At 42.7% G+C, this 25,236-nt stretch overlaps 1 protein-coding gene across 3 annotated transcripts in view; it reads left to right on the top strand.

Annotated features, from left to right (window-relative positions):
* The window catches only part of SEMA6A (semaphorin 6A), a 294,872-nt gene extending 279,815 nt beyond the window's left edge, over positions 1 to 15,057 (top strand). For all 3 annotated transcript variants that reach the window (XM_073676968.1, XM_073676972.1, XM_073676976.1), the window contains one exon: positions 13,358 to 15,057. In XM_073676968.1, coding sequence (XP_073533069.1) covers positions 13,358 to 14,109 — 752 coding nt within the window. In that variant the 3' untranslated portion in view covers positions 14,110 to 15,057. The remainder of the gene's footprint in view (positions 1 to 13,357) is intronic.
* The last annotated feature ends 10,179 nt before the right edge of the window (positions 15,058 to 25,236 follow it).

Genomic DNA, 25,236 nt, shown 5'->3' on the forward strand with positions numbered 1-25,236 from the left:
TTGGTAAGGACCGCAGAAACACAGTGTCCATGTCCATTTTATTAAGACAGACGAACACGCCACTAGCCCTCAATCTCTTTTAAGGGCTGCATTGTGAGGCACACAGTCACAGGGGAACACCCCATGAGTTTCTTTCTTCCTGGCCCTAGCAAGGGTCACAGATTCTTCCTGCTAGGCCACAAGTCTCTTAGTATTAGAGGATATCCATCCTCCAGGTGTGCATCAGCGTTGCAAATTCCAGCAGAAAAAAGCGCAACAGGCGCAACAAAAATAAACAATAAAAATAGAAATAAAGAGAGCAGCTCCTATCGGCACACAACTTGGTGTTGCTTATGGCCTCCTCGGGCTGGGAGGTAGGGAAACAGTCCTCCTACTTTTCTGGCCCTTAGGCTAACATAGGGTGATCCGTCCTCGTTGGGAAACAGTCCCTGGTAGGAACTACCACCAGTGGGTCCTATTTTTAAAGCAACAGGAAGGTCAACGGACCTTTTGGGTAGAAGTGCTCACTTCTCCTGGGCCTCCTTCTGCTCCTTCATGAAGGCAGTCCATGCTGCAGATGAAGGTGGTTTCTTCCGCCTCCAAGGCTAGTCAGGGTACCTGCTGGGACCAGGGTCCTCATCCGAGGACATAGTGCTACCACAGCCGACTTGTGTAGAGCCATAGCTGGTGACCTTGAAATTGTGAACCACGTGGTTGGTACCAGCTTGTGAGCTCCCAGCAATCCCTGACCAGATGCCTCAGCCCCCTCTGGGAGCTTTGGCGGGAAGCTGGCAGAGTGCTTCTCACTAGGAGAGTCAACTGCCCCGCAGCTCACAAAGTCTTCCACTTCTACACTTTCAGACTCCTCCCATTGGCACCATCTCTGTTCCTTCTCCTGAGGACTATCGGCTTTAGGCGTGGGCAGGAATCCCTTGGGGGCTTCCCTAGCCCAACGCTACAGAGCCTCTCTCGGCACTTTGTCGGAAGACTTCCTCATGCGCTGAACAGCAAATGGCGCAGGTCTCTTCCTAATGACACGCATCCTGCGCATCCGACTCCACCTTTTTCTAGGCCGGACTCCCAAAGTGACCGCCGCATCACAAATCACTCCCGGTAGCTCCGCCTTCAGCTGCGCCCCTTCTCTTGACGCGCTGATACTCATTGGACTGGGCTTCGCTTTGTGCCACGCCCTCTTCTTTACTGGACGTCCCATCCTGGGACACATCTTTACTGCTGGGCCCATTCTTCTCTGGGCTGGAACTGGCAGGGGCTGGACACCTTTTCGCGCTCTACTCCTATGATATGCGGTTCCTCTCCTATACTTTACCGTTATTGTCGCCATCTTAGAATCCATGCTTCTGGCGACCATCTTGTGCCGCAAGTTTTCCAACACTTTCTCCTCAGTGTTCTGCGTCAACGCTTCCCCGTTTTCTTCATGCGAGGAGCTTGCATCCTGCCGACTACGCCAAATATAAAATGCCCCAGTGAGGTAGTCGTGGGCGAGTTGTAGCCCCTGCTTGCTTTGACATACTACAGACAATTTGTGTCCTCCCTCTGATGTGTGGCTGGGTATGTGACATTCTTCACATACTTCAAACCATCCGATAGCGGCTGTCTCCAGGCATTTCTCTTCTGGGACCAGGCCAGCAATAAATTCAGAGGACACGAAGTTCTTAACCATAACTGGGATTTTACTTGGGGGAGAGGAGTATATACAGTATATAAGGCCCAACAGATTTTCATCTCCCATACAGGTGCTAGAAACATCTTCAGCCCTAGTGCCCTCTTTAGGTGAAGCATCTCTCTAACTCTATTCTCTAGCTGAAGAGAAGTTTCCTCATCAGCAACAGTGTATCCGTATCCTATATCTACCTCACGGCTTAGCCTGAAGTCCTATCTTCCTCTGCTACCTGCAGATTAGACGTGCCCCGGGTTCTCAATACCTCCGTTGAGTTTCTCTGGCTGGCTAATGGGACTCCTGCGTGAGGAGATATTTACACTGTTGATCCACTGTCTGAGAGTAGGGAGCCCCCGTCTACCCTAGCAGCTAATTTCACTGGCTGTCCGTCTGTAAGGCTTCCTGATACAACTCTGACAGGACTCCAACTGACACTTTCTGGAAAATTCTCCAGACGTTACCTAGGATGCCCCGCCCCCTGCGGCAATTAATTCCTCACTGTCATTCTGGTAGCAGGCTCTCACTAACAGCTGTGCCTAACAGTGGCATCTTGTGGCTGATTAAAAGTACTACAGCCCCACAAGGAAATATGTCAAACTAAACCCCAGATATACTCCACGCCTGACCGAGACACTGCGTTCCCCCCTCTACTCTACTGACTGTTCAAATGAAGCTAACCCCTTAACTTGACCTAACAGCAGTTCAGAGAGATCTAATTATGGTTACATGTTATTTTAGCTACTTCAGTGCCAGGGGAAGGTTACACCCTTCCTCACTATTACGCTACATGGAGCAATATAGGGGGGCCCATTAAACTGTATGGGGCAATATAGTGGGCCCACTCATCATGCTACATGGAGCAATATAGGGGGCCCATTATACTCTATGGAGCAATAGAGGGGCCCCATTATACTATATGCAGCAGTATAGGGGGCCCATTATACTGTATGGATTAATATAGTGGGTGCATTATCCTGTATGGAGCAATATAGGGGGCCCATTATACTGTAAGGAAGACTATGTGGTGCCCATAATACTGTATGGAGGACTATATAGGAGACAAATGACTTTGTAAGGGCTGCAAAGTTGTGAGATATGCTCTTCTGTGACTCCACCGAATATTAAGGGCTATTTTGGGGGGAGGAGGGGATAGAACTTCTGCTATGGGGCCCCATGATTTCTATGTACACCCTGCTTGCAGTAATTTTATTTTGATTTATATGAATCACTTGTATAACACCATTAATTCCACAGCGCTTTGCAGACATTATCGGCACTGTCGCCATTGGGGCTCACAATCTACATTCCCTATCAGTATATCTTTTGAGTGTGGGAGGAAACCGGAGAACCAGGAGGAAACCCATGCAAACACAGGGAGAGCATACAAACTCCTTGCAGATGTTGTCCTTAGGATTTGAACCCAGGACCTCAGCGCTGCAAGGCTGCAGTGGTTAATGATATATCAGTTCTTACTTAGAAAATGTAAAGATGATCTTTGGACAAATTGCCCAATTATTCTTCCCAGTATCTAAAAGATCAGATATATACTGTAGATCTTGTTTGAATGCAGTTATAAGCAGTATAATCTTATGCATTGTGGCACCAATGTAATTATATTGCACTGTCTTTCAGCATAAAAGAGAATAAGCGAGTCTTAAAAATAAAGAGGTTGGTCAGATTTAGATAAGTATGACTGCTTTCTTTGACAAACAGTGCCACATGTATTCACAGATTATATGCGACATTGCAACTCAGCTCCATTGTGTTACATTGGACTGAGGTACAATAGCAAACACAGCTGAGGAAAAGGTGTAGTGTGATTTTCAAAAGCCAAAAATGTTGTGCAGTGATTGTTGGCAATGTTCACATCTTTCCCCAATGTACTCAAAATTTGTAATTTCTTATGTTCCCATCTTGAGGCATGAAAACATAGATCTTTAGATATGCATTCTTTTTCTAGGGACATGCTACATATGACAACAGTGAAACTGTAGCATATCCTCAACCCCCCATATTCCTACATGTTCTGCTTAATAGTAGAGATGAGTGGATCTCTTCACACAACCCAGGTCCATAGACCGGATCCGTGTTTTCTGGCCATGAACAGGAGCTATACGGATTTCCTTATTCTCCAAGATCCCAGGCTAGGCTTATGATTTAGATGCGCCACACGCAGCATAGATGACATCACTCCAAGCCAGTACATCAATGCCGTGATAAAGAATCCGTAAAATCAGAAAATTTGTGCAGCTCCTGTCCATGGCCAGAGAACGCTGACCTGGACCGTGGACCGGGGTTGTGTAAAGCTATCCTCTCATCTCCACTTAATAGACACAGTCCATTTGTATATTTATATACAGGCAGTAGTACAGTTAGGTAAATTTATTCATGTGGAATTGAATTCTAAATTAATTACAGCAAGATTCAAGGGGAGGCAATATACGTGAGTTGCCTCTCCCGCCAAGTCCACAATTCAGAACGATATATAGCAACTATAGTGGATTTAAAACTTAACTTTTACTACCAAGAATAAAAGATTTTTGGCAATCCTCAATACAAAATTGACAATACACATAACAGATATATTAAAAACTGAAAAAGTTGCCTATGTCCCTGTATAGGATCAGACCCTGACAATAGTCAAAAAATGGCAAAAAGACATAAGTAAATACTTATATATATATAACACATGTTTTAACAGGACCAGACAATGAAATCCAGAAACAATTATGTACAGTAGAGCAAATGAATACAAGGAAAGGTCTCACCAAATTTGTTGGTCTCCGAGTTCCTCCAAAAGATCCTCATCCATAAAGGCCCATGTCATTGAGTCCAAGAAGTCGACTGTCCCTGTCAGTCCCTATTACTTGACTGACCCTTCAGACCCCAAGGCTCCCGCCCTTACAAGGGCAGTCCACAGCTGACCCTATAGATCTGGACAGCCCTGAACTGACCCTATGCGCTTTTCGATGCGTTTCTTCAAAAAATCTTGAGTCATGAGGGGATTGACACAAAGAACTGTAGAACACAGGGGTGGGCACCCTCTATCGGTGTTGTGTTTTAGGCAATGGCAGATACCATAGGGGCTGGCATCCATTTATAGCATGTCTAAGTTAGGGAGTAAGAACACCTGTAAATTGGTGCCCCTCCCCTTAGTTATGTAGATATGTCATGATTGGTATATTCAAAAATAAACTAATCAAGTGAACCAATCCAGAACATTCTCACCTCATTGGTCAGGTGAGAATTGCAAAAACCTCATCAGTAAGCATTTTGCCTATATTTCTTAACTCAGCCTGTACACCTCATTCCTTGTTCGTCCTTTATTCTACCTTTTGCAAGCGAACCATTATCATTGAACATTGATCCTGGTAATACCTACACTTGAGTTTGCTCTTCTAACTTATGGAACACCATCCTGACGTATTGTGCTATATACCTAGTTTACAGGTGCCTGGGGCTGTTATTGTGGGCTCTTACTGTTGGGCCATTGTGAATGCATAGTGTGTTTAGGAGTGAGGGTGTTTTGTGATTATGCATCCCGCAATGTATCTTGCGGTCCAGCGCACCAGAAGCGACTTGGGCAGGCGCTTATAGTGATGCGCTTTCTTGGAGCGCATATTGCGTTCCAGCACACTGGAAATGACGCACGCGCACGTCGTTGGTGGTGCGCACAATCGCTTTGGAACGCAGATTGCGGTCCATCGCACCGGAAGTGACGCGATCACGCACTGGAAATGATGTCAGCGGCTCCTTCGGAAGTGTAGGAGGATGACTTTGGAGCACATACTGCGCTCCATAATACCAATTTGGCATACACATCCCAGAACTAACCAGTGGTACGCAAACATGAAGCACACTAGTCAACTTTTTAGAGGGGCGTGCCCTCTGCTTACTGGCAGGGGCACAGTTATGTTATGGTTTTACAATTCTGACCTGACCAATGAGGTGAGAATGTTCTGGATTTGTTCACTTGATTAGTTTATTTTTGAATATACCAATCATGCCATATCTACATAACTAAGGGGAAGGGCACCAATTTACAGGTGTTCTTACTCCCTAACTTAGACAGGCTATAAATGGATGGCAGCCCCTATGGTATCTGCCATTCCCTAAAACACAACCCAGATAGAGGGTGCCCAGCCCTGTGTTCTACAGTTCTTTGTGCCAATCCCCTGATGACTCAAGATTTTTTGAAGAAACGCGCCAGGGCTGTCCAGATCAATAAGGTCAGCTGTGGACTGCCCTTGTAAGGGCGGGAGCCTTGGGGTCTGAAGGGTCAGTCAAGTAATAGGGACTGACAGGGACAGTCGACTCCTTGGACTCAATGATATGGGCCTTTATGGATGAGGATCTTTTGGAGGAACTCGGAGACCAACAAATTTGGTGAGACCTTTCTTTGTATCCATTTGCCCTACCGTACATAATCATTTCTGGACTTCATTGTCTGGTCCTGTTAAAACATGTGTTATATATATAAGTATTTACTGATGCCTTTTTGCCATTTTTTGACTATTGTCAGGGTATGATAGTATACAGAGACATAGGCAACTTTTTCAGTTTTTAATATATCTGTTATGTGTATTGCCAATTTTGTATTGAGGATTGCCAAAAATCTTTTATTCTTGGTAGTAAAAGTTAAGTTTTAAATCCACTGGAATTGAATTCTACTCGAATATAACAAAAATCCACATTTTCAAGAATATGGATTTTTTTTGCAATTCGCTACAGCCGGTTGCCATTTTGCTGTTTGTAAAGTGCCAGCAAAAGGTTAAAAAGTAAAACTAACACCTCACTGCTCATTTCTCTGGCCACCTCTGTTACTCGCTGTCCCTCATATGGTCCTCAGCACTTCTTCTTACACAACAGGAAGTCTAGACCTAGAGTGTGTCTTAAGGACATCACCACATTCCCACCACCTTAAAAAGCACATGAACAGAGATGTCCTTTTGACACATACTCTAGGCAGTGACTTCAATCCGTGAATAGGCCCAGGACAGCCTATGAATGAACAGCTGATGTGAGCCCAGAGTGAACAGTGGAGGTAAGCAATGAGTATTAGTTATTTTTTTTCTACATTTTAGATTTTTTATTCCCTGGGGTCTCTACAGACTTCAGAGTATAATAAGGGACATTCAATTAGCAAAGAATTAACTCGCTGCTAATTAAAATTCCAGGTAATATCTGCCATATTTGGTGAATTCATATTGTGTCAGATCTGCTTATCTCTAGCCAATATATATTAGAAACAACTAAATGAATGGTAGTGTATGTAAGTAATCTTTTGGTCTGATGCGCATGGAGCACATATCTTACAGAAGGTTAAACCATACAAGCCCTTTAAATGAGAAACTGAAAATATAAGGATGTTGACTCTACTAGTAGACTATTTTCCCAGAAACATGAACATTAAATTATCTTAAGTGACCTTATGCTTGCATCAATGTAGTATGTTTTGGCAAGCTCAAGAATGGCCTGAGGTGCTGCTCGAAATCTCCAAATCTTAAACTTCATAAATTCGTGTTCATCTTTACTTGTCTAAATTTAGCTATTATAGGTTGATTTTTTTAAAGACTTATTCTACTTACACCGAACATTTTATTTTTTTATTATACGTCTAAAATTAAATAAGCACACGTACAATAATTGTTATTAATTCATTCTCGTAAATTAATGCAGGAAAATGAGAGAAGTTAGTGTGAAAAATGTCATAATTGCATGACACCTAGGTATGTTGATTGCAAGTTCTCCATCTGTTCTGGCACTTATGATCTATGCATCTAAAAACAGATACAATACAACCTCAGTCTTCAATGATGACTCCATTGTAACTTAATGAAGCATGCACTGTGTTTTATATTAATAAGTTCTTTCCTTCTGACTTTGCACAGAAAAAGGAGTGATCTGTAGGCAATGGGAAGTACATCTGCATTTAATAACATTTCATCGATATCCAGATCATGGCTTTTGTTCTATCAACCAATCTCTTGTTTATACCTATTACTCCAAGTAGATCGTCAACCTATCCAGAAGGGTAATAGCATAGAAATTAGAAAATATAAAAATCAATGTAATGTCAAATCATCCACATCAACTCCTTGGCCTGAAAGCAACATTGCCGAGCTCTAGGGCTGGTGTACAAATCAGCGACCCATCTGTTTAGTATTTCATGACAAAGTTTTGCTTTATTTAACAGAATGGTTAATTTAATTAGCTGGGAGTTTTGATTCCCCATTCATGTTGCAGTTAGAAGTTCAACAGCTGTGAAAAAAAAAAAAGTTTGCTTGGCACTTTATGCTATCTAATAAAACAATTACAACTAAAATGTCTATTACCAGCTGTATCGAAAGCCATTGCCCTTGAGCATAATAGAAAATACGTACTCGGAGAACGGTCGACATTTTTGACATAAAAATATCTGAATGTACAGTCATTACCAAAAAAAAAAAAGACGTCTCCAGAATAGATAAACATTGGTACTTACATTTTTTTATCACCCGGTTAAGGCTCGGGCCGTGGGATTGTATTATAGTAGTTATCTGCTTATTCCTACATTTTCTGTCACTGCCAAGAATATATCTTGATTTTCCCAACTCAGAATAGCCCAGGGGAAATTGGATTTTGGCCAAGTTTCTATTATCAGTCCGGTCCTGTTCTTCAGTTGGTGCTTTGCAATTGATTAAAGTATGTGCTTGTATTTTTCTTTTCTATGATTCACACTTTTTCGAAAACTATCAATGTAAGAATGTTTATAGAAGTGCAATGAATAGCGAGATAATAGCAGAGAGATAACACCGGTAACCTTAATTCTGCACAGAACATGGTACATTCAAGTTGGTTCATAAAAGAGATGATTCTTGCTTGTAACAAATCAACACTTGACCGCTTCCTTGTCAAGTCTTCGAAGCAAATGATAACAAAATAATCCAGTTTTATGCTTGGTTATATTTTACCTAAGGAAAAGCAGCAACGTTTTCCCCCTCATAATAGAAATTCAATTGTTTATTGTGAGAGTCGATAAAAATCAATATTATATTTTCCTTTCAAGATTATCCAATTTGACAAAAGGAAATTTTGTAGACGGTAGTTGGATCTTGCAATGCTGTGTTCTAGCCCTTGCTCTGTTTTCAGTTCAGATTGTATCATATTTTAAGAGTATTTCTTCCAATACTCTTTTGTATTTAAAAAAAACTCTTAAAGGCATTGCCTCATGAAGAAAACTTGTTTTTAAATGGGATCTTGTGTGGCCATTACTTGTTAATATTTCACATAAAGTGCTTCCGACAGTATATTAAAGATTATTTTATTAATTTGGTCTTCAGATAAAACTACAATGATCTGAGAAGGACTGGTGACTAGGGTCATTCAGTCTATCAACAAGAGTAAAAGTAATTGACATCAGTTATACCATTCCATTCCTATTTCTATTTGTATGATTAAGCCATAGTACACTGTTCAAATCCATAACATCCTGGTTGGAATGTGTTAGGAAAATTAATGTATTTTTTAAACAATTATTTATTTTACAGGAAGTTAAAGTTCAGATTTCCACATAAAATTTGATATTAAGCATGCTATCTTTTGACAAATAATCTGCTTTGCACACTCTTGGCATTCTCTTGATGAGCTTCAAGAGGTAGTCACCGGAAATGGTCTTCTAACAATCTTGAAGGAGTTCCCAGAGATGCTTAGCACTTGTTGGCCTTTTTGCCTTCACTCTGCTGTCCAGCTCACCCCAAACCATCTCGATTGGTTCAGGTCTGGTGACTGTGGAGGCCAGGTCATCTGGCGTAGCACCCCATCACTCTCCCTCTTGGTCAAATAGCCCTTACACAGCCTGGAGGTGTGTTTGGGGTCATTGTCCTGTTGAAAAATAAATGATGGTCCAACTAAACGCAAACCGGATGGAATAGCATGCCGCTGCAAGATGCTGTGGTAGCCATGCCTTCAATTTTGAATAAATACCCAACAGTGTCACCAGCAAAGCACTCCCACACCATCATACCTCCTCCTCCATGCTTCACGGTGGGAACCAGGCATGTAGGGTCCATCCGTTCACCTTTTCTGCTTCGCACAAAGATACTGTGGTTGGAACCAAAGATCTCAAATTTGGACTCATCAGACCAAAGCACAGATTTCCACTGGTCTAATGTCCATTCCTTGTGTTGTTTAGCCCAAACTTGTATCTTCTGCTTGTTGCCAGTCCTTAGCAGTGGTTTCCTAGCAGCTATTTTACCATGAAGGCCTGCTGCACAAAGTCTCCTCTTAACAGTTGTTGTAGAGATGTGTCTGCTGCTAGAACTCTGTGTGGCATTGACCTGGTCTCTAATCTGAGCTGCTGTTAACCTGCGATTTCTGAGGCTGGTGACTCAGATAAACTTATCCTCAGAAGCAGAGGTGACTCTTGGTCTTCCTTTCTTGGGGCAGTCCTAATGTGAGCCAGTTTCTTTGTAGCGCTTGATGGTTTTTGCAACTGCAGTTGGGGACACTTTCAAAGTTTTCCCAATTTTTCGAACTGACTGACCTTCATTTCTTAAAGTAATGATGGCCACTCATTTTTTTCTTTACTTAGCTGCTTTTTTCTTGCCATAATACAAATTCTAACAGTCTATTCAGTAGGACTATCAGCTGTGTATCCACCTGACGTCTGCACAACACAACTGATGGTCCCAACCCCATTTATAAGGCAAGAAATCCCACTTATTAAACCTGACAGGGCACACCTGTGAAGTGAAAACCATTTCCGGTGACTACCTCTTGAAGCTCATCAAGAGAATGCCAAGAGTGTGCAAAGCTGTCATCAAAGCAAAAGGTGGCTACTTTGAAGAACCTAGAATATAAGACATATTTTCAGTTGTTTCACACTTTTTTGTTAAGTATATAATTCCACATGTGTTAATTCATAGTTTTGATGCCTTCAGTGTGAATGTACAATTTTCAAAGTCATGAAAATACAGAAATTTCTTTAAATGAGAATGGATTTATAGTGTGTGGCCTACTTATGCTGCTTTAAATGCAGCATGAATAGTAAAAAAAAAAGAATTAAAACATAAAAAATAAAAAAAAACATTATACATACCTCTCCGATGGCCCCCAGTCACCTTCTCCGGTGGCGAGCTCTGTCCTGTCATCCCATGGTGTTTAGAAAGGACCTGCGCTGGCATCATTTAGTCAGCTGACAGTTCATGCGACCATCGTATGACTAAATGACATCACTGCAGGTCCTTTCAGAACATCGTGGGACGCCGATGACAGAGGAAGCCACCAGAGTGGAGACCGGGGGCAGCCGGAAAAGTAAGCATAATGTTTTGTTGTATTTTTTACGTTTTAATTCTTTTTTTAGTAATGGTACCCGTGTCTGGAGGAGAGTCTCCTCTTCTCCAGACCCGGGTACCATACACGCATTGAACTGCATAACATACGCATGCATACATGTATGCATGCAGATGTTATGCGGTTAAATGCAAGTCAGTGGTGGCGATTTTGCCGTGATTATGCACAATACATGGTTGTGCTGCGGAAACATGGCAGACAACTTCACATGCGTTTTTAATGCATTTTTGCGGCAGAAATGGCGCCACGGAAATGCATTAAATCCGCATTGTGGGCACACAGCCTTACCAACAGCAGGAAGATGCAGCAGCAGGTAGCTCAGCCTGCAACTGGGAATTGCAGAGTGGTGACCTCAGTGAGTAGGGAGGCGCTTATCACCTGTGCAAGTCACCGGCATGACACATTACATCTCACACAGGAGCAGTCTGTTTAAGGCTACTCTTGTGTGAAATGTAATGACTACCTCCTCTGCTCTCACTTCAAAGTAATTACAAGTTGCCATCAGCACAACAGATATAAGTGTGATTACTGACACAACTCCGGACAGGCATTGTGGGGGATGAGCAGCAGAGCAGAAGTGACCATGCTCTGAGAGTAAGAGAGGTGGTAAAAGGGTTTGTAATGTGAAATGGCTAAACTCATATATTCCTGATCCCCCAACTGTGACCGCCATATAGCCCTCCAAACAGTATAATGAACCTCACACAAACCTCCGTACTGTATAATTGCTTGCATACAGTATAATTCACTCCCCATGGTCCTGCAATCAGTATAATGCACTCCCCATGGTTCTCCACACAGTATAATTCTCTCCCCATGGTCCTCCACAGAGTATAATGCACTCCCTATGGTCCTCCACACAGTAAAATGCACTCCCCATGGTCGAGCACACAACATAATGCACTCCCCATGGTCTTCCACACAGTATAATCACTCCCCACAGTCCTCCATACAGTAAAATGCACTCCCCATGGTCCAGCACACAATATAATGCACTCCCCATGGTCCTCCACACAGTAAAATGCACTCCCCATTGTCGAGCACACAATATAATGCACTCCCCATGGTCCTCCACACAGTATAATGTACTCCCAATGGTCCTCCACACTGTAAAATGCAGCCCACCCACATAGGGTTAAAGGCACAGCCCATAGGGTACAATGGGCACCACGTACTCACTGATTTTAAAAATAAATAAAAACAATAATACTCACCGCTGCTCAATTACCTGCTGCTTTGGTCTCTGCAGCGCATATCCTCACTTCAGCAACTCCACTGTCTGACACAGCGTGTGCCGATGAAGTGACGTCATTGCGCCCGCTGCGTCAGACGCAGAGGATGAATGATGGGAGAGGGAGTGTCATATGATGCTCCCTCCTCCATCACTGCCTTCAACTGTATTGGCATCTGCCAATGCAGTTGAATGCGCCGTGGGGGGTGGTGCTGACTGGCCAGAGGAGCAACCCGATGCGGGGGCCCCCCATAGCAGTCGCTTGGCACGCCGCCATTGCCAGTACGCCACTGTTATGGGGTGCATTCCACTTAATGAATTAGGAGCATCTTTTAAGCACCATAAACCTCTGTCAGAGATGTACTTCAGTCAGGCTTTGACACCGCCCATGCTTAGTCAATTTTGGTGCATCTGGTCAAGACTGGTGTGAAAACACCAAAAGTTGCTAAATTTTTTGAAAGTTGTTAAAAAATGTTGCATTTTAAAGGTGTTTTAGTTCAGAATTCTGATGTAAAAACTTTAGGGAATCAGGCCCTAAGTCTTTTTCAGATGACACATTTCCTTTAAATGTATATGCTTACAGTCTGGTGATCAATTGATAGAGGCAACATATAAATAATTAGAGCTTAATGTATTTAATGTTTTTCACAATTAAGATGTTAATACAAGTGATCAATTTGCATTTAATAGTTCCAGAAAATACAATTTTTTCGGTTTACATATTCACAGGATAGGTCATAACGTATTGATTGGTGGAGGTCAAACCACTGTGACTAGTACTGATCAGCAGAACGGGGCACTTTTGTCCCTGTTAGAATGGAGCAACAGTGCTCTTGCTCATCTGGCCTGGCATTCCATTTTGTGGCAGGGATGAAAGTTTCCCATCTTGGATAAAAATTCCTCACTCTCCCGATCAGTGTGGGTACCAGCAGGTGGACCCCCACTGTGGATAGATGGTAACTTCAATTTCGTTAATACTCACTTTGCTTTTAATACACCATAAGTAACTGAAACTACGTGATACAATTATTTTCAAACCATATGATTCGAGTTAGTAAATTAAATATTTAGACTAATTTATGCTTAAGTAATCCATTAAGTTGAGATATAACCGCTTTCTCATTTTTTTTACTTAGGAATATCGACCAGCATGGCGTTGACTGATGTTCTTCATGATAAGTCAGAATTCAGTGACATGGAAGAAGAAAAATCTGAAATTTATATGTCTCCGCTTTCAAGTCATTTTGAATCCATCAAACCGAATGATTACTTCATGTTACAAGATATTCAACCTGCAAAAGAAGAGCAACATAGCACAAACGGTCAGAAGCCCATATCTGATGAGACATTTAATGAACTACCAATGATGTCTCCCTTCAGCAGTGACCAAGTTCCACCAGCGATAAGGAATGACATCAGTGAGCACACAGCCCTCATTTACACTGAACAGAGCCAATTCCGCAAAACTATGTCCAGGAAGTTGAATGTTCTTAATGGTCATGTGAAGGATATGAGTAAATCCCTCAAGCAGATTATGGCTTCAGAGAAATCCAGTTCTGAACTTATAATGCAGCAGAATGCAATTTTAGAAAAAATTGCATCTAATCTATTATTAATGTCACAGCATCACCAGCAATCTGCACAAATGTTTGTGAGTGCCATGCAACAGGGGATACAACTGCTGAGTGCATCTAAAGAAGCAACCTATGTTAGCAGGACTTGTGGTGGTGGTACCAGTGAGACCTCTTCTCTGAAGAATGAGCATGTTACTGTAGGTCCAAGTCCACATAAGAGCAATGCTCGAATTCATGGAGGTAGAATACATAGGCCTAACCGCTCTCTCTCCCCTCTGGATCCTTCTCCTGTACCAGGGCATGGAAAACAATAGAGACTAGTGTGGGCACACAACAATTGTATGCAGATGGTACCGGATGTGTCATTAGGTTGCTATATACTGTAAGGCGTATAATTGTATTCGTATTATGAACAAATGGATTTCTGTCTCCTTTGGTTACTTCTAGTTTGCACATCTCCACTTATGTAGAGGCGGATTTTCCAATTTTAAGGGTATTCTATTTTATGATAGAAAATTGTGTGTTTTTTTGTGCTTTTATTAATATTGCATTTTTCACAAAATATTTTTCTAAATCACTATGCATTCATATTAAGTATCTTAGGCAGATATTAAATGTCTATTTTTCTACTCTATATTGAATATAAATTTACAGCAGTATATAACTAGACTTTCAATACATTCCTTTAAAAATTGCTTTCCCAGGTAACTGCCAGGGCACAAGATATAATAGCACACTTTCCATGTATTTTGTTTGCTTCTGGCCAAGGACTTCTAAGTACTTAAGATACATGGTCCTTGACTTGCTGGAGTATCATTCAGTTAGTAAAATGTAGCTCTGAGACAGGTGTTAGATTTTGCAACTTACAGAAAAAGACATGCTGCACTAAGTCATTCAAAATGAGAAAATCCCAATAATTAATCATTTCATACAGGTGATATAGTGATTGAAACTTTATATATTTTGGTTCCTGGTTTTTATATTCCATTACAAAACCTAAAAATTGAATGCACAATAAAAACTGCATCATACAGGTCTGAAAAGACCAGGCGTATTCACGTGCATTTTTTTTCTTATTGTTGCAGTTGTGCATAATTGCAGACATAACTTTGCAGTAAGATTTTACAAAACAAATGGAACAGGAAAGTGACACAACAGATACACTATGTCAATTTTATTTAGGGGACTAGTCCTTTTTATAGAAGCACTCCTGCCATCATAGTTTTTATCCTCTTAATATATTGCAATTATCATATTATATAGCACTATGTACTTACACTTGCTCATTTTGTCTCTCTATCCAGTTAATCATTCTGTTTACCATTATGTCTATGACATCACTCGATTAAAAACTGACTAGCTGAAACTTCTAAGTTCTATCTAGAAATAGGAGGTCAATTTTCCCTGTATCAGTCATGAGTCACTGCAAAAGTCCCTGGCATGGGGGAGGAGGGGGCAGTGAGGTCAGGAGTTGAAAAGGAGAATGATTCATGTAGAGAAAAGAGACATCCTGTTTCTACATAGAGCAGAGAAATAGAAAAAGAGAATAATCATCTGAGTAAAAAGGCAAAATCAGCAATTGTAAGTACACAGTGCTGTATAATATGATGACTGCAAGGAGATAAAAAAAATTGATATGATGAGTACTTCTTTAATAAAATGCCAGAATCATTCACTCAGCCAAGTGATCAAGTAGCAAGAACGCAAAAGGATAATTCCTTCTCTGCAACCTTATATACAATTAATAGTGCACAGTCCAGTCCAGTAAAATAAGCCTCAGATGTTGGATAAGTATTGGCCTGTAAGAGTACCACCGACTTTGAGGTTCCTTCACTTTAGCATTAGATAGTTGCATTATGTCATTTTCCCTAATTATAGGTGAGCGAATCTAGTTAAGTGGAATTGAATTCTTCTCAAATTTTCCAAAAATCCGCATTTATCAAATTGCAATTCGCTTTGCGCAGATTTGGCAAAATGATGGTCACTGGCTGCCATTTTTCTAAACCACAAAAGGGCCACCAAAAAGTTAAAAATGAAAAAAGATCCTTATACTTTACCGCTTACCTCATCTCTATTACTAATATAATCTTATTACCTGAATTGCTCCTGCTGCATGGTGAAAGGCAAGCACAGAAAAGTAAAATCTCTCTTGTCAAATCAGATCGTAAAGATCTCATTGACAAATCCTATGCTGTCATTTATGATGATCTGTTATAAAATTACCTGTTAACTGGTGCAAAGAAGCTGGAGAGAATTCCATTGTTTCCGATTGCTCCTACCATTAGCAAAAATGTTTCAGTTCATAAAGTATTAGGGGTCTATACATAACGGAATCCCCTGAAATGCCACCAAAACTCCTTTTTAGGTACTACAAAAAATTGACTTTGTTTTGCTATTATTATTTTTTTATTACACAAATAAGGGTATTATGGTTTACATGCCTTTAAAGTGTATGTAGTTTTAACAGAAAAAAACAGTAATAACAATGACCATTACAGGTACATGTGGTGTTTTTTATTTGTTTATATGAATTTTATACTTTTTTATGTTATTTGCATACATTTTAGGAAAAGAGGTCAGGAATTTAGTCCCATGCAATAGATGGGTCTGTGATTATCACCTGGGCCCTGATGTATGACGGGGTCTTTCTGCATGTTAGAGGGCCAGCCTTGGTGCCCATTTTTCATTGGGAAGCTTTATACACCACCTTATAATAGTAAATTATAAACTAACACTCACAGTGATAACCGTCCCAGAGGAATAAATGGACTATTATCATATAAATATCAATGTTTCTTATGCATTTGCCTTTTGTAAAATTCTGGATACGAGATAGTATTCCTGTGTAGGTAATAAGTTGTTACCTATATGAATTAAAGGTAACATTATTAATGTTAGAATCAGATTTGTACATGGATGGTAAGTCACTGATGTGATTCAATATCTGTTGAGAAAACCCATTGTAGTGAAGCTAACTTATATATCCTGTTTTATGTATTTGTCACAGTGTAGCCAGATTATCATGTAATATGTGGTAGGAGTAATTTAAATATACAAAAATTCAGTATTTTTGAAGCTATTTTATGTACTTGAAGTTATGCCTGTGCTTTGTCCGAAATCTTTTTTATGTATAGATGTTGGATTTTCAAAGTATCCACAATGTAGATAGGTATCTAATATGTTTCTTCCACTTCTTTGTATTGTTATTTGTTAAATAAACCTTTATTCTCATATCTCCCTGGCGCTTGATGGCACAAGACCATTCTCTGTATGACAATGACAAGCAGGTCGATATTTACTGTTACGAGCAGTAATGCCTTGATTTTCAGAAGAGCAGCATTGCTTGTGCTGTTCTGCCTGAGATTGCCTCCTCTTTTTCGATTATCATACTGCTACAAGAAAAAATTACAGAAATGTTCCCTATTGTAGTTTCCTGTCTGTCAAGAACAGAGAAAGTGCCATTTTCATGAGAATTTCTCAATGTTTCTGAATGAATTACCCTCTTACTGGACTGATTTACAGCAAACAACAACCATGACTTTTATCAAACTCTTTTTTGCACTCTGGTCAAGTTCCCTCAATGATGTCCTCCACCGGGGTGAATGCTGAACATAGGCTCAACATATATTTACAAAAGTAGTAGAGGAAAAACAACTGTCCTCCTTTTTTTCAGTGAAGAAGATTACATTTAATGGAGGGTCAAGAACAAGATAAACCACACGTCAGTGGTTGGACAATGTTTTGGCTCTTCCTACACCTTGGTCACGGCCTTTAGGCAGTCTGGTGGAAAGTTGTATGGAAAATCATAATCAACCAAAGGAAATATTTAGCTAGGCTACATTCACATTAGCATTTTGACATTCTGCTTGTCTTTTCCAGTTTTAGAACCGGACAAATGGAATTAGTGTCCAAAGCAGATCACCTGTATAACTGATCCAAACAGAAGCAGAAGAACCTGATTGGGTCTGTCTGAGTTCTATTATGTGTCCATTATTAGAATGGAAAAAAGGGTATCATGCTTTTTCTTATGTTCTAAAAATTGGCAAATAATTGATCATGGATGGAGCTCATAATAATCAAAGTGGTCAGTCTGCTTAAATTTGTATGAGTTACGCAGCTATTTTTTTTACATGAATTCCTTTCATCTGTTCCTAAAATCGGTTAAGAAAAGCTGAATGTCAAAACACAATACAGCCCAAAAATATATGTTCATACAGCATATTAAATCACTAGAAACACCCAAAAATGATAAATGCAGCACAGACAGTATCACAAGTATATACACTGCTCAAAAAAATAAAGGGAACACTCAAATAACACATCCTAGATCTGAATGAATGAAATATTCTCATTGAATACTTTGTTCTGTACAAAGTTGAATGTGCTGACAACAAAATCACACAAAAATCATCAATGGAAATCAAATTTATTAACCAATGGAGGCCTGGATTTGGAGTCACCCCCAAAATTAAAGTGGAAAAACACACTACAGGTTGATACAACTTTGATGTAATGTCCTTAAAACAAGTCAAAATGAGGCTCAGTATTGTGTGTGGCCTCCATGTGCCTGTATGAGCTCCCTACAATGCCTGGGCATGCTCCTGATGAGGTTGCAGATGGTGTCCTGTCGGATCTCCTCCCAGACCTGGACTAAAGCTTCCGCCAACTCCTGGACAGTCTGTGATGCAACGTGACGTTGGTGGATGGAGCGAGACATGGTGTCCCAGATATGCTCAATCGGATTCAGGTCTGGGGAACGGGAGGGCCAGTCCATAGCTTCAAGGCCTTCATCTTACAGGAACTGCTGACATACTCCAGCCACATGAGGTCTGACATTGTCCTGCATTAGGAGGAACCCAGGGCCAATCGCACCAGCATATGGTCTTACAAGGGGTCTGGGGATCTTACCTCGGTACCTAATGGCAGTCAGGCTACCTCTGGCGAGCACATGGAGGGCAAAGAAATGCCACCCCACACCATTACTGACCCACTGCCAAACCAGTCATGCTGAAGGATGTTGCAGGCAGCAGATCGCTCTCCACGGCGTCTCCAGACTCTGTCACGTCTGTCACTTGTGCTCAGTGTGAACCTGCTTTCATCTGTGAAGAGCACAGGGCACCAGTGGCGACTTTGCCAATCCTGGTGTTCTGTGGCAAAAGCCAAGCGTCCTGCACGGTGTTGGGCTGTGAGCACAACCCCCATCTGTGGACGTCGGGCCCTCATACCACCCTCATGGAGTCGGTTTGTAACCATTTGTGCAGACACATGCACATTTGTGGCCTGCTGGAGGTCATTTTGCAGGGTTCTGCCAGTGCTCCTCCTGTTCCTTCTTGCACAAAGGCGGAGGAAGCGATCCTGCTGCTGGGTTGTTGCCCTCCTATGGCCCCTTTCACGTCTCCTGGTGTACTGGCCTGTCTCCAGGTAGCGCCTCCAGCCTCTGAACACTATGCTGACAAACACAGCAAACCTTCTTGCCACAGCTCGCATTGATGTGCCATCCTGGATGAGCTGCACTTCCTGAGCAATTTCTGTGGGATGTAGAGGCCGTCTCATGCTACCACGAGTGTGAAAGCACAACCAACATTCAAAAGTGACCAAAACATCAGCCAGAAAGCATTGGTACTGAGATGTGGTCTGTGGTCCCCACTAGTGTTGAGCCACCCCCGTAGTGTTCGAGTTCGGTTCGGTTCGTCGAACACCCGTGTGTTCGCCGAACTGTTCGTCGAACTGTTCGTCGAACACCTTCGAACACCGTTAAAACCAATGGCAGGCAAACAAAAACACATAGAAACACATAGAAAACACCTTCAAAGGTGTCCAAAAGCTGACAAACTGCTCAGAAGACATAACTAACACATGGAAAAGTGACAAGTACATATAGTCATGCGAAAATAAAAGAGGTGGAGGAGTAAAAGGAGGGGGAGACACAGATATAGGCATGTCATGCCCTTCTAAAATCCAAAAAGTGAGAAGCTGACACGGCCAGTCCGCTCCTGCCCGTGCCACCTCCGTGTCACCGGGTTTGTGCCAGAGCCGCGGTGAACCCTGATGGCCAGCCCCCCTCTCCCAATACTGGTGCCTGTCCGCTGGTGGGTCGAGCGAGCCCCCCTGTGGTGGAGGCAGCTCTAAGCTTTTTAATTTAAATTGTCTCTCTAATTTGAATGAATACACTTTAAATCCATTTACAAGGATCTATTGGAGGGCAAGTCTCATGCCAGCAGCCGCGTAATTCCAGCTCCAGTAGCGTCCACTAAAGCTGCTGCAGTTAAAAAGCTTTTATAAGGATCGAGCTCGGCTGTCCACCGCAAGGCATCCTACTGCCAGTCCCAGCCCCTATGCCTTGGGGTGCCTCCTGATGCTCTTCACTGAGTATCCCGTGGTTCCGAAGCATTTCCTTTGAAAAAATGAAGTGTCCAAACTACAGGTGGTGTAGCTTGCTTAACAGCCGGGATAATCCGCTGACTAGCAGACACTGCTACTAGGCACAAAGTATTTCCTGGGCTAGATGCAGTTAAAAATTTGTAATTAGATACTCTCGTTGGATGCTGAGAAAGCATTCCATAGAGTCTCCTGGCACGCCATATATGATTCTCTTAAAAATCTTGGGGTAGGGGTCTAGGGGACCCTTTTATAGCCAAAATCACGGCCCTGTATCGCAATACGTCACCTAGGCTGAAGATAAATGGAGCTGTAGCACCCTGAGGGCTCGGTTGCTACAAAGGTATTGCACCTCACCCAGAGGTGTGATATCTCACTCTCAGGTAAGGATGTAGTGTGGATCAGGACCCGACACCTGCATGCATTACAACACATTGCCGTGGGGCAGGGCGACCAATATGCCCCTGAGATGTGCACGACAGTCCCTGTCCCTGGCTGGAGTGGGGGGAGGGAACACTGAGGAAGGGGAACCCTGTAGTGCAGGAGCAGGGAGGAAGCAGTTCCTGGGTGCATTGAGAAGGGAGTATAAAAGGTGGGCACCATCTTAGTTCAGTGCAGAGAAGTCTGAGCAGAAGTGGCAGGGAGCAGGGGCTCTGCATGAGCTCTGCTCCGGAGGCGGGCCTAGTAACAGAGGCCCAGGCCTGGAAGAGGGAGAAGGAAGGAAGAGGAGCGGAGAAGGCTCCAGGAACGAGGAACGAAGGGATCTCAGGGGTGCGGACGGGTGAGTCGCCACCGCACGCCAGAATCCACCTGCGTGGAGGGGTCAGGCCAAAGGGGGAGACCAGTCCCCGAAACTAGTGGAGGCAGGAAACGACCCTCAGCTAGAAACAGGAGGCTGTGACATTTTATGTGGCGCAGCCCCTCGCTACACCCGCTAGGAAGGCACCACATAGGGTCAGGGAAACTGGCGCCAAGTTTACCAAGAGGAGGCCCGAGGCAGCCGGACAGAAGGGTTGGTAAGAAAGGCCAGACAAAGGACACACAAAGGGGGTCCTGTGAAGCACTCCAAAGTTATCTGGGAGTTGTCTGAGCCCCTCACCTGGTGAGCACAGTACGACGTGGGCAGCCGTTACCTGCAGACGTGGTCTGGATAATAAGAACTGTGAGTAAAGGCCCTGGACTGCATCACTGACTCCGTGTCATTACTGCTGCTGCCCTGCACCATCACCCCCATCCGCATACACTGCCCTGAGGCTATACTCCTCCCGTGGGGAGTTATGCTACGCTCTGCTGCACCCACAACACCAGCCTCTGCGGTCTGCCCTGGAGCGGCGGTTCACTCTGACCGCAATCCACGGGTGGCGTAGTCGGACATTTAAACATCAAAACCACATAAATAGTTCCGCCACTGGTTTGACCGCCCTGAGCCACGGAACCGGGTTGCCGCCACGGAGACTACAACCACCAGCATCCACCAAAAAGGGTCCGGCTCCGGGTGTCCCAAGGCCCAGGGGGCGCGTCAGAACATTTTCATCACCTTTCACAATCACCAATGGGACAAGGCAGGGATGTTCTCTGTCCCCTCTCTTATACATCCTAGTGACGGAGCACCTGCTCTCATCAATTCGCCATAACCCCAATATTAGGTGGATTGAGGTCGGAGGCACCGAGTACAAGTGCTCTCTATTTGCTGATGATGTCCTAGTATATATCACTCAATCACATATATCCATCCATGCTGTTATGGCTGAAATAGATCACTTTGTTACATGGTCAAATTTTAAAATCAATGCAGCGAAGTCTGAGGCCCTCGATGTCTCCCTCCCCAAATCCATATAGGATTCCATCCAGTCCAACTTTCCCTTTGCCTGGCCCTCACAGGGTATCAAATACTTAGGAATTCCTATTCATAGAGACCTCTCCCATCTATGTTATCTTAATTTTGGGCCCTTTATTGAACAACTCCATACAGACCACGGTTGGCAAATTAGAACTGTAAGATTCACTACGTGAACCACTGGTGTTTTGTGGAAAAGCACATGTACACTGTGTTCCAAATTATTATGCAAAAAGTGTTTAGGAGTGATAAGGGAAGAATTTGTTTGTTTGTCAGTTAAACTCATTGATGGTGATGTGTGTCAGGGCTCTTTATATCACTGTAAGCAATTGCAGACACCAGTGCTAATTAGTTTGGCAGGTGTGTCCAATGAAAGGCAAGACTACTTAAGAAGGCTCTCTCACATTATTCAGCAGCCTACATTTTCTGCCAAAATGGGAAAGAAAAAGGATGTGTCGGCTGCTGAGAAGCAACAAATTGTGGAGTGTTTAGGTCAAGGCATGACTACAATCAACATTGTGCGATGATCAGGATGAAGTGTCTTGGCAATCAAGAAGTATGTAGCTGATTCACAGTACACACGTGTGTGTGCTGATAAGGGCAAATTGAGGACTCTTTCCTACAGGCAATTACGTCAGGTTGAAAGAGCAGCGGCAAAAATGCCTTGTCATAGCAGCAGACAAGTTTTTGAAGCTGCTTGTGCCTCCAACGTCCCCCGAACAACAAGATGCAGGGTCCTTCAGAGGTTTGCAGCTGTGCATACGCCATCCTGTCGACCTCCTCTATCCACTTCACACAAGCAGAAACGGCTCCAGTGGGCCAAACATTACATGAAGACTGATTTCAAAACTGTTTTGTTCACGGATGAGTGCCATGCAGCGCTCGATGGTCCAGATGGATGGAGTGGAGGATGGCTGGTTGATGGACACCCCAGCAAACACGGCTACAGCGCCAACAAGGAGGAGGTGGAGTAATGTTTTGGGCTGGAATCATGGGGAGAGAGATTGTTGGCCCCTTTAGGATCCCTGAAGGTGCTAAAGATGAACTCCATAATGTATGTGGATTTTCTCAAACAGCACTTCCTGCCATGGTTCAAGAAGAAGAACCGTGTATTTCACAGCAAGATCATTTTTCTGCATGATAATGCACCATCTCATGCTGCACATAAAACATCTGCATCTCTGGCTGATATGGGCATAAAAGGGGACAAACTTATGGTGTGACCCCCATGCTCCCCTGACCTCTACCCCATTCAGAACCTTTGGAGCATCATTAAAAGGAGTGTCTATGATGGCGGGAGGCAGTTCACATCTAAGCAACAGCTCTGGGAGGGTATTCTGTCCTCATGCAAAACAATTGAAGCAGAAACCATCCAAAACCTGACAAATTCAATGGACGAGAGAGTTCAGAAGCTCCTTTCGAACAAGGGGTCCTATGTGAAAATGTAACATCACCTAGAATAAAGTTTTGAGTTGAAAACTGTTTGATTTCAGTTTCTAACAACCTGATAATGCTTATAATTTCAAAAATGACCATTTTTTTGGTCTTTATTAAAATGAAAAGGTTGATCGAAAAGTTTGGGGGATCTAAGAGTGTGGCAACTAGAGATGAGCGGTGTTCGACTAGAACTGTTCGCCAATCTCAAATTCGAGCTGTTTTGGGGGTGTTCGAGTTGTTCGACGAACCCGAACGATTTGCAAAAAATTCGGCTGTTCGAGGTTATGTTCGATAACTGTTCGTGCACCAAAAGCGTGTCCTGCATGTCTGGCGCTATTTAGAGCACCAATCATGCAGGGATTGTCTGCCACTCACTGTAATGCCACAGCCATGGTGGTTGTGGCATTACAGTGATTGCCCAAATCGATGGGAACAGTGCTCACAGTGAAACATGAAAAGCCGGCAATTCAGCAGCGGCATACACCGGTACCCGACAATTTAGAACAGAAAGAATAGAGAATCACACATAGATTAGATAGATAGAAACATGTCAGTCACACATATAAGAAGCACAGTGACAGTGTTGCTTACTGTACTTGTCATTTAGTGTAAAGGATTTATCAAAAAAAATAATAGTGTTTTCATGCACCGTCTCTTTAAAAAAGCCGGCCGGCAATTCAGCATCTGTACCCGACAATTTAGAATAGAAGGAATAGAGAATCACACATAGATTAGATAGATAGAAACATGTCAGCCACATATATACGAAGTACAGTGACAGTGTTGCTTACTGTACTTGTCATTTAGTGTAAAGGATTTATTAAAAAATATAATAGTGTTTTCGTGCACCGTCTCTTTAAAAAAGCCGGCCGGCAATTCAGCAGCGGTACCCGACAATTTATAACAGACAGAATAGAGCTTCACACATAGATTAGATAGATAGAAACATGTCAGTCACATATATATGAAGTACTGTGACAGTGTTGCTTACTGTACTTGTCATTTACTGCAAAGGATTTATTAAAAAAAATAATAGTGTTTTCATGCACCGTCTCTTTAAAAAAGCCGGCCGGCAATTCAGCATCTGTACCCGACAATTTATAACAGACAGAATAGAGCTTCACACATAGATTAGATAGATAGAAACATGTCAGTCACATATATAATAAGTACAGTGACAGTGTTGGTTACTGTACTTGTCATTTAGTATTAAAATAAAGGATTTATTATTAAAAAAAAATTGGCGTGGGGTTCCCCGTAATTTTAGTCTCTAGCGGAGGTTAAGCAGACAGCTGGGGCAGATGTTTGAAGCCTGGGAAGGGGGTAATACCCACGGAGCTTCCCAGACTACTAATATCAGCCCCCAGCTGAATACCTAGCCTTTACTAGCTATTAAAATGGGGGACCCCCCAAAAAAATGACGTGGGGTCCCCCCTAATTTAATAGCTAGCAAAGGCTAGGCAGACAGCTGGGGGCTGATATTAATAGCCCAGGAAGGGAACCATGAATATTGGCCCCCTCCCAGGCTAGAAACACCAGCCGTCAGCCGCCCCAGAAATGGCGCATCCATAGGATGCGCCAATTCTGGCACTTAGCCTCGCTCTTCCACGCTGCCCTGGTGCGGTGGCAGGGGGTAATAGGGTTGGGGTTGATGTCAGCTTATAATGCCAGCTGACATCAAGCCCAGGTTAGTAATGGAGAGGCGTCTATAAGACACCCCCATTACTAACCCAATAGTCAAAGTTAAAAGAAAACACAAACACCCAGAATAAAGTTCTTTAATTGAAAT

This window comes from Phyllobates terribilis, unplaced genomic scaffold, assembly GCF_046119375.1.
Source record: "Phyllobates terribilis strain yellow unplaced genomic scaffold, ASM4611937v1 Scaffold_1__5_contigs__length_1240528914, whole genome shotgun sequence".
NCBI lineage: Eukaryota > Metazoa > Chordata > Amphibia > Anura > Dendrobatidae > Phyllobates > Phyllobates terribilis.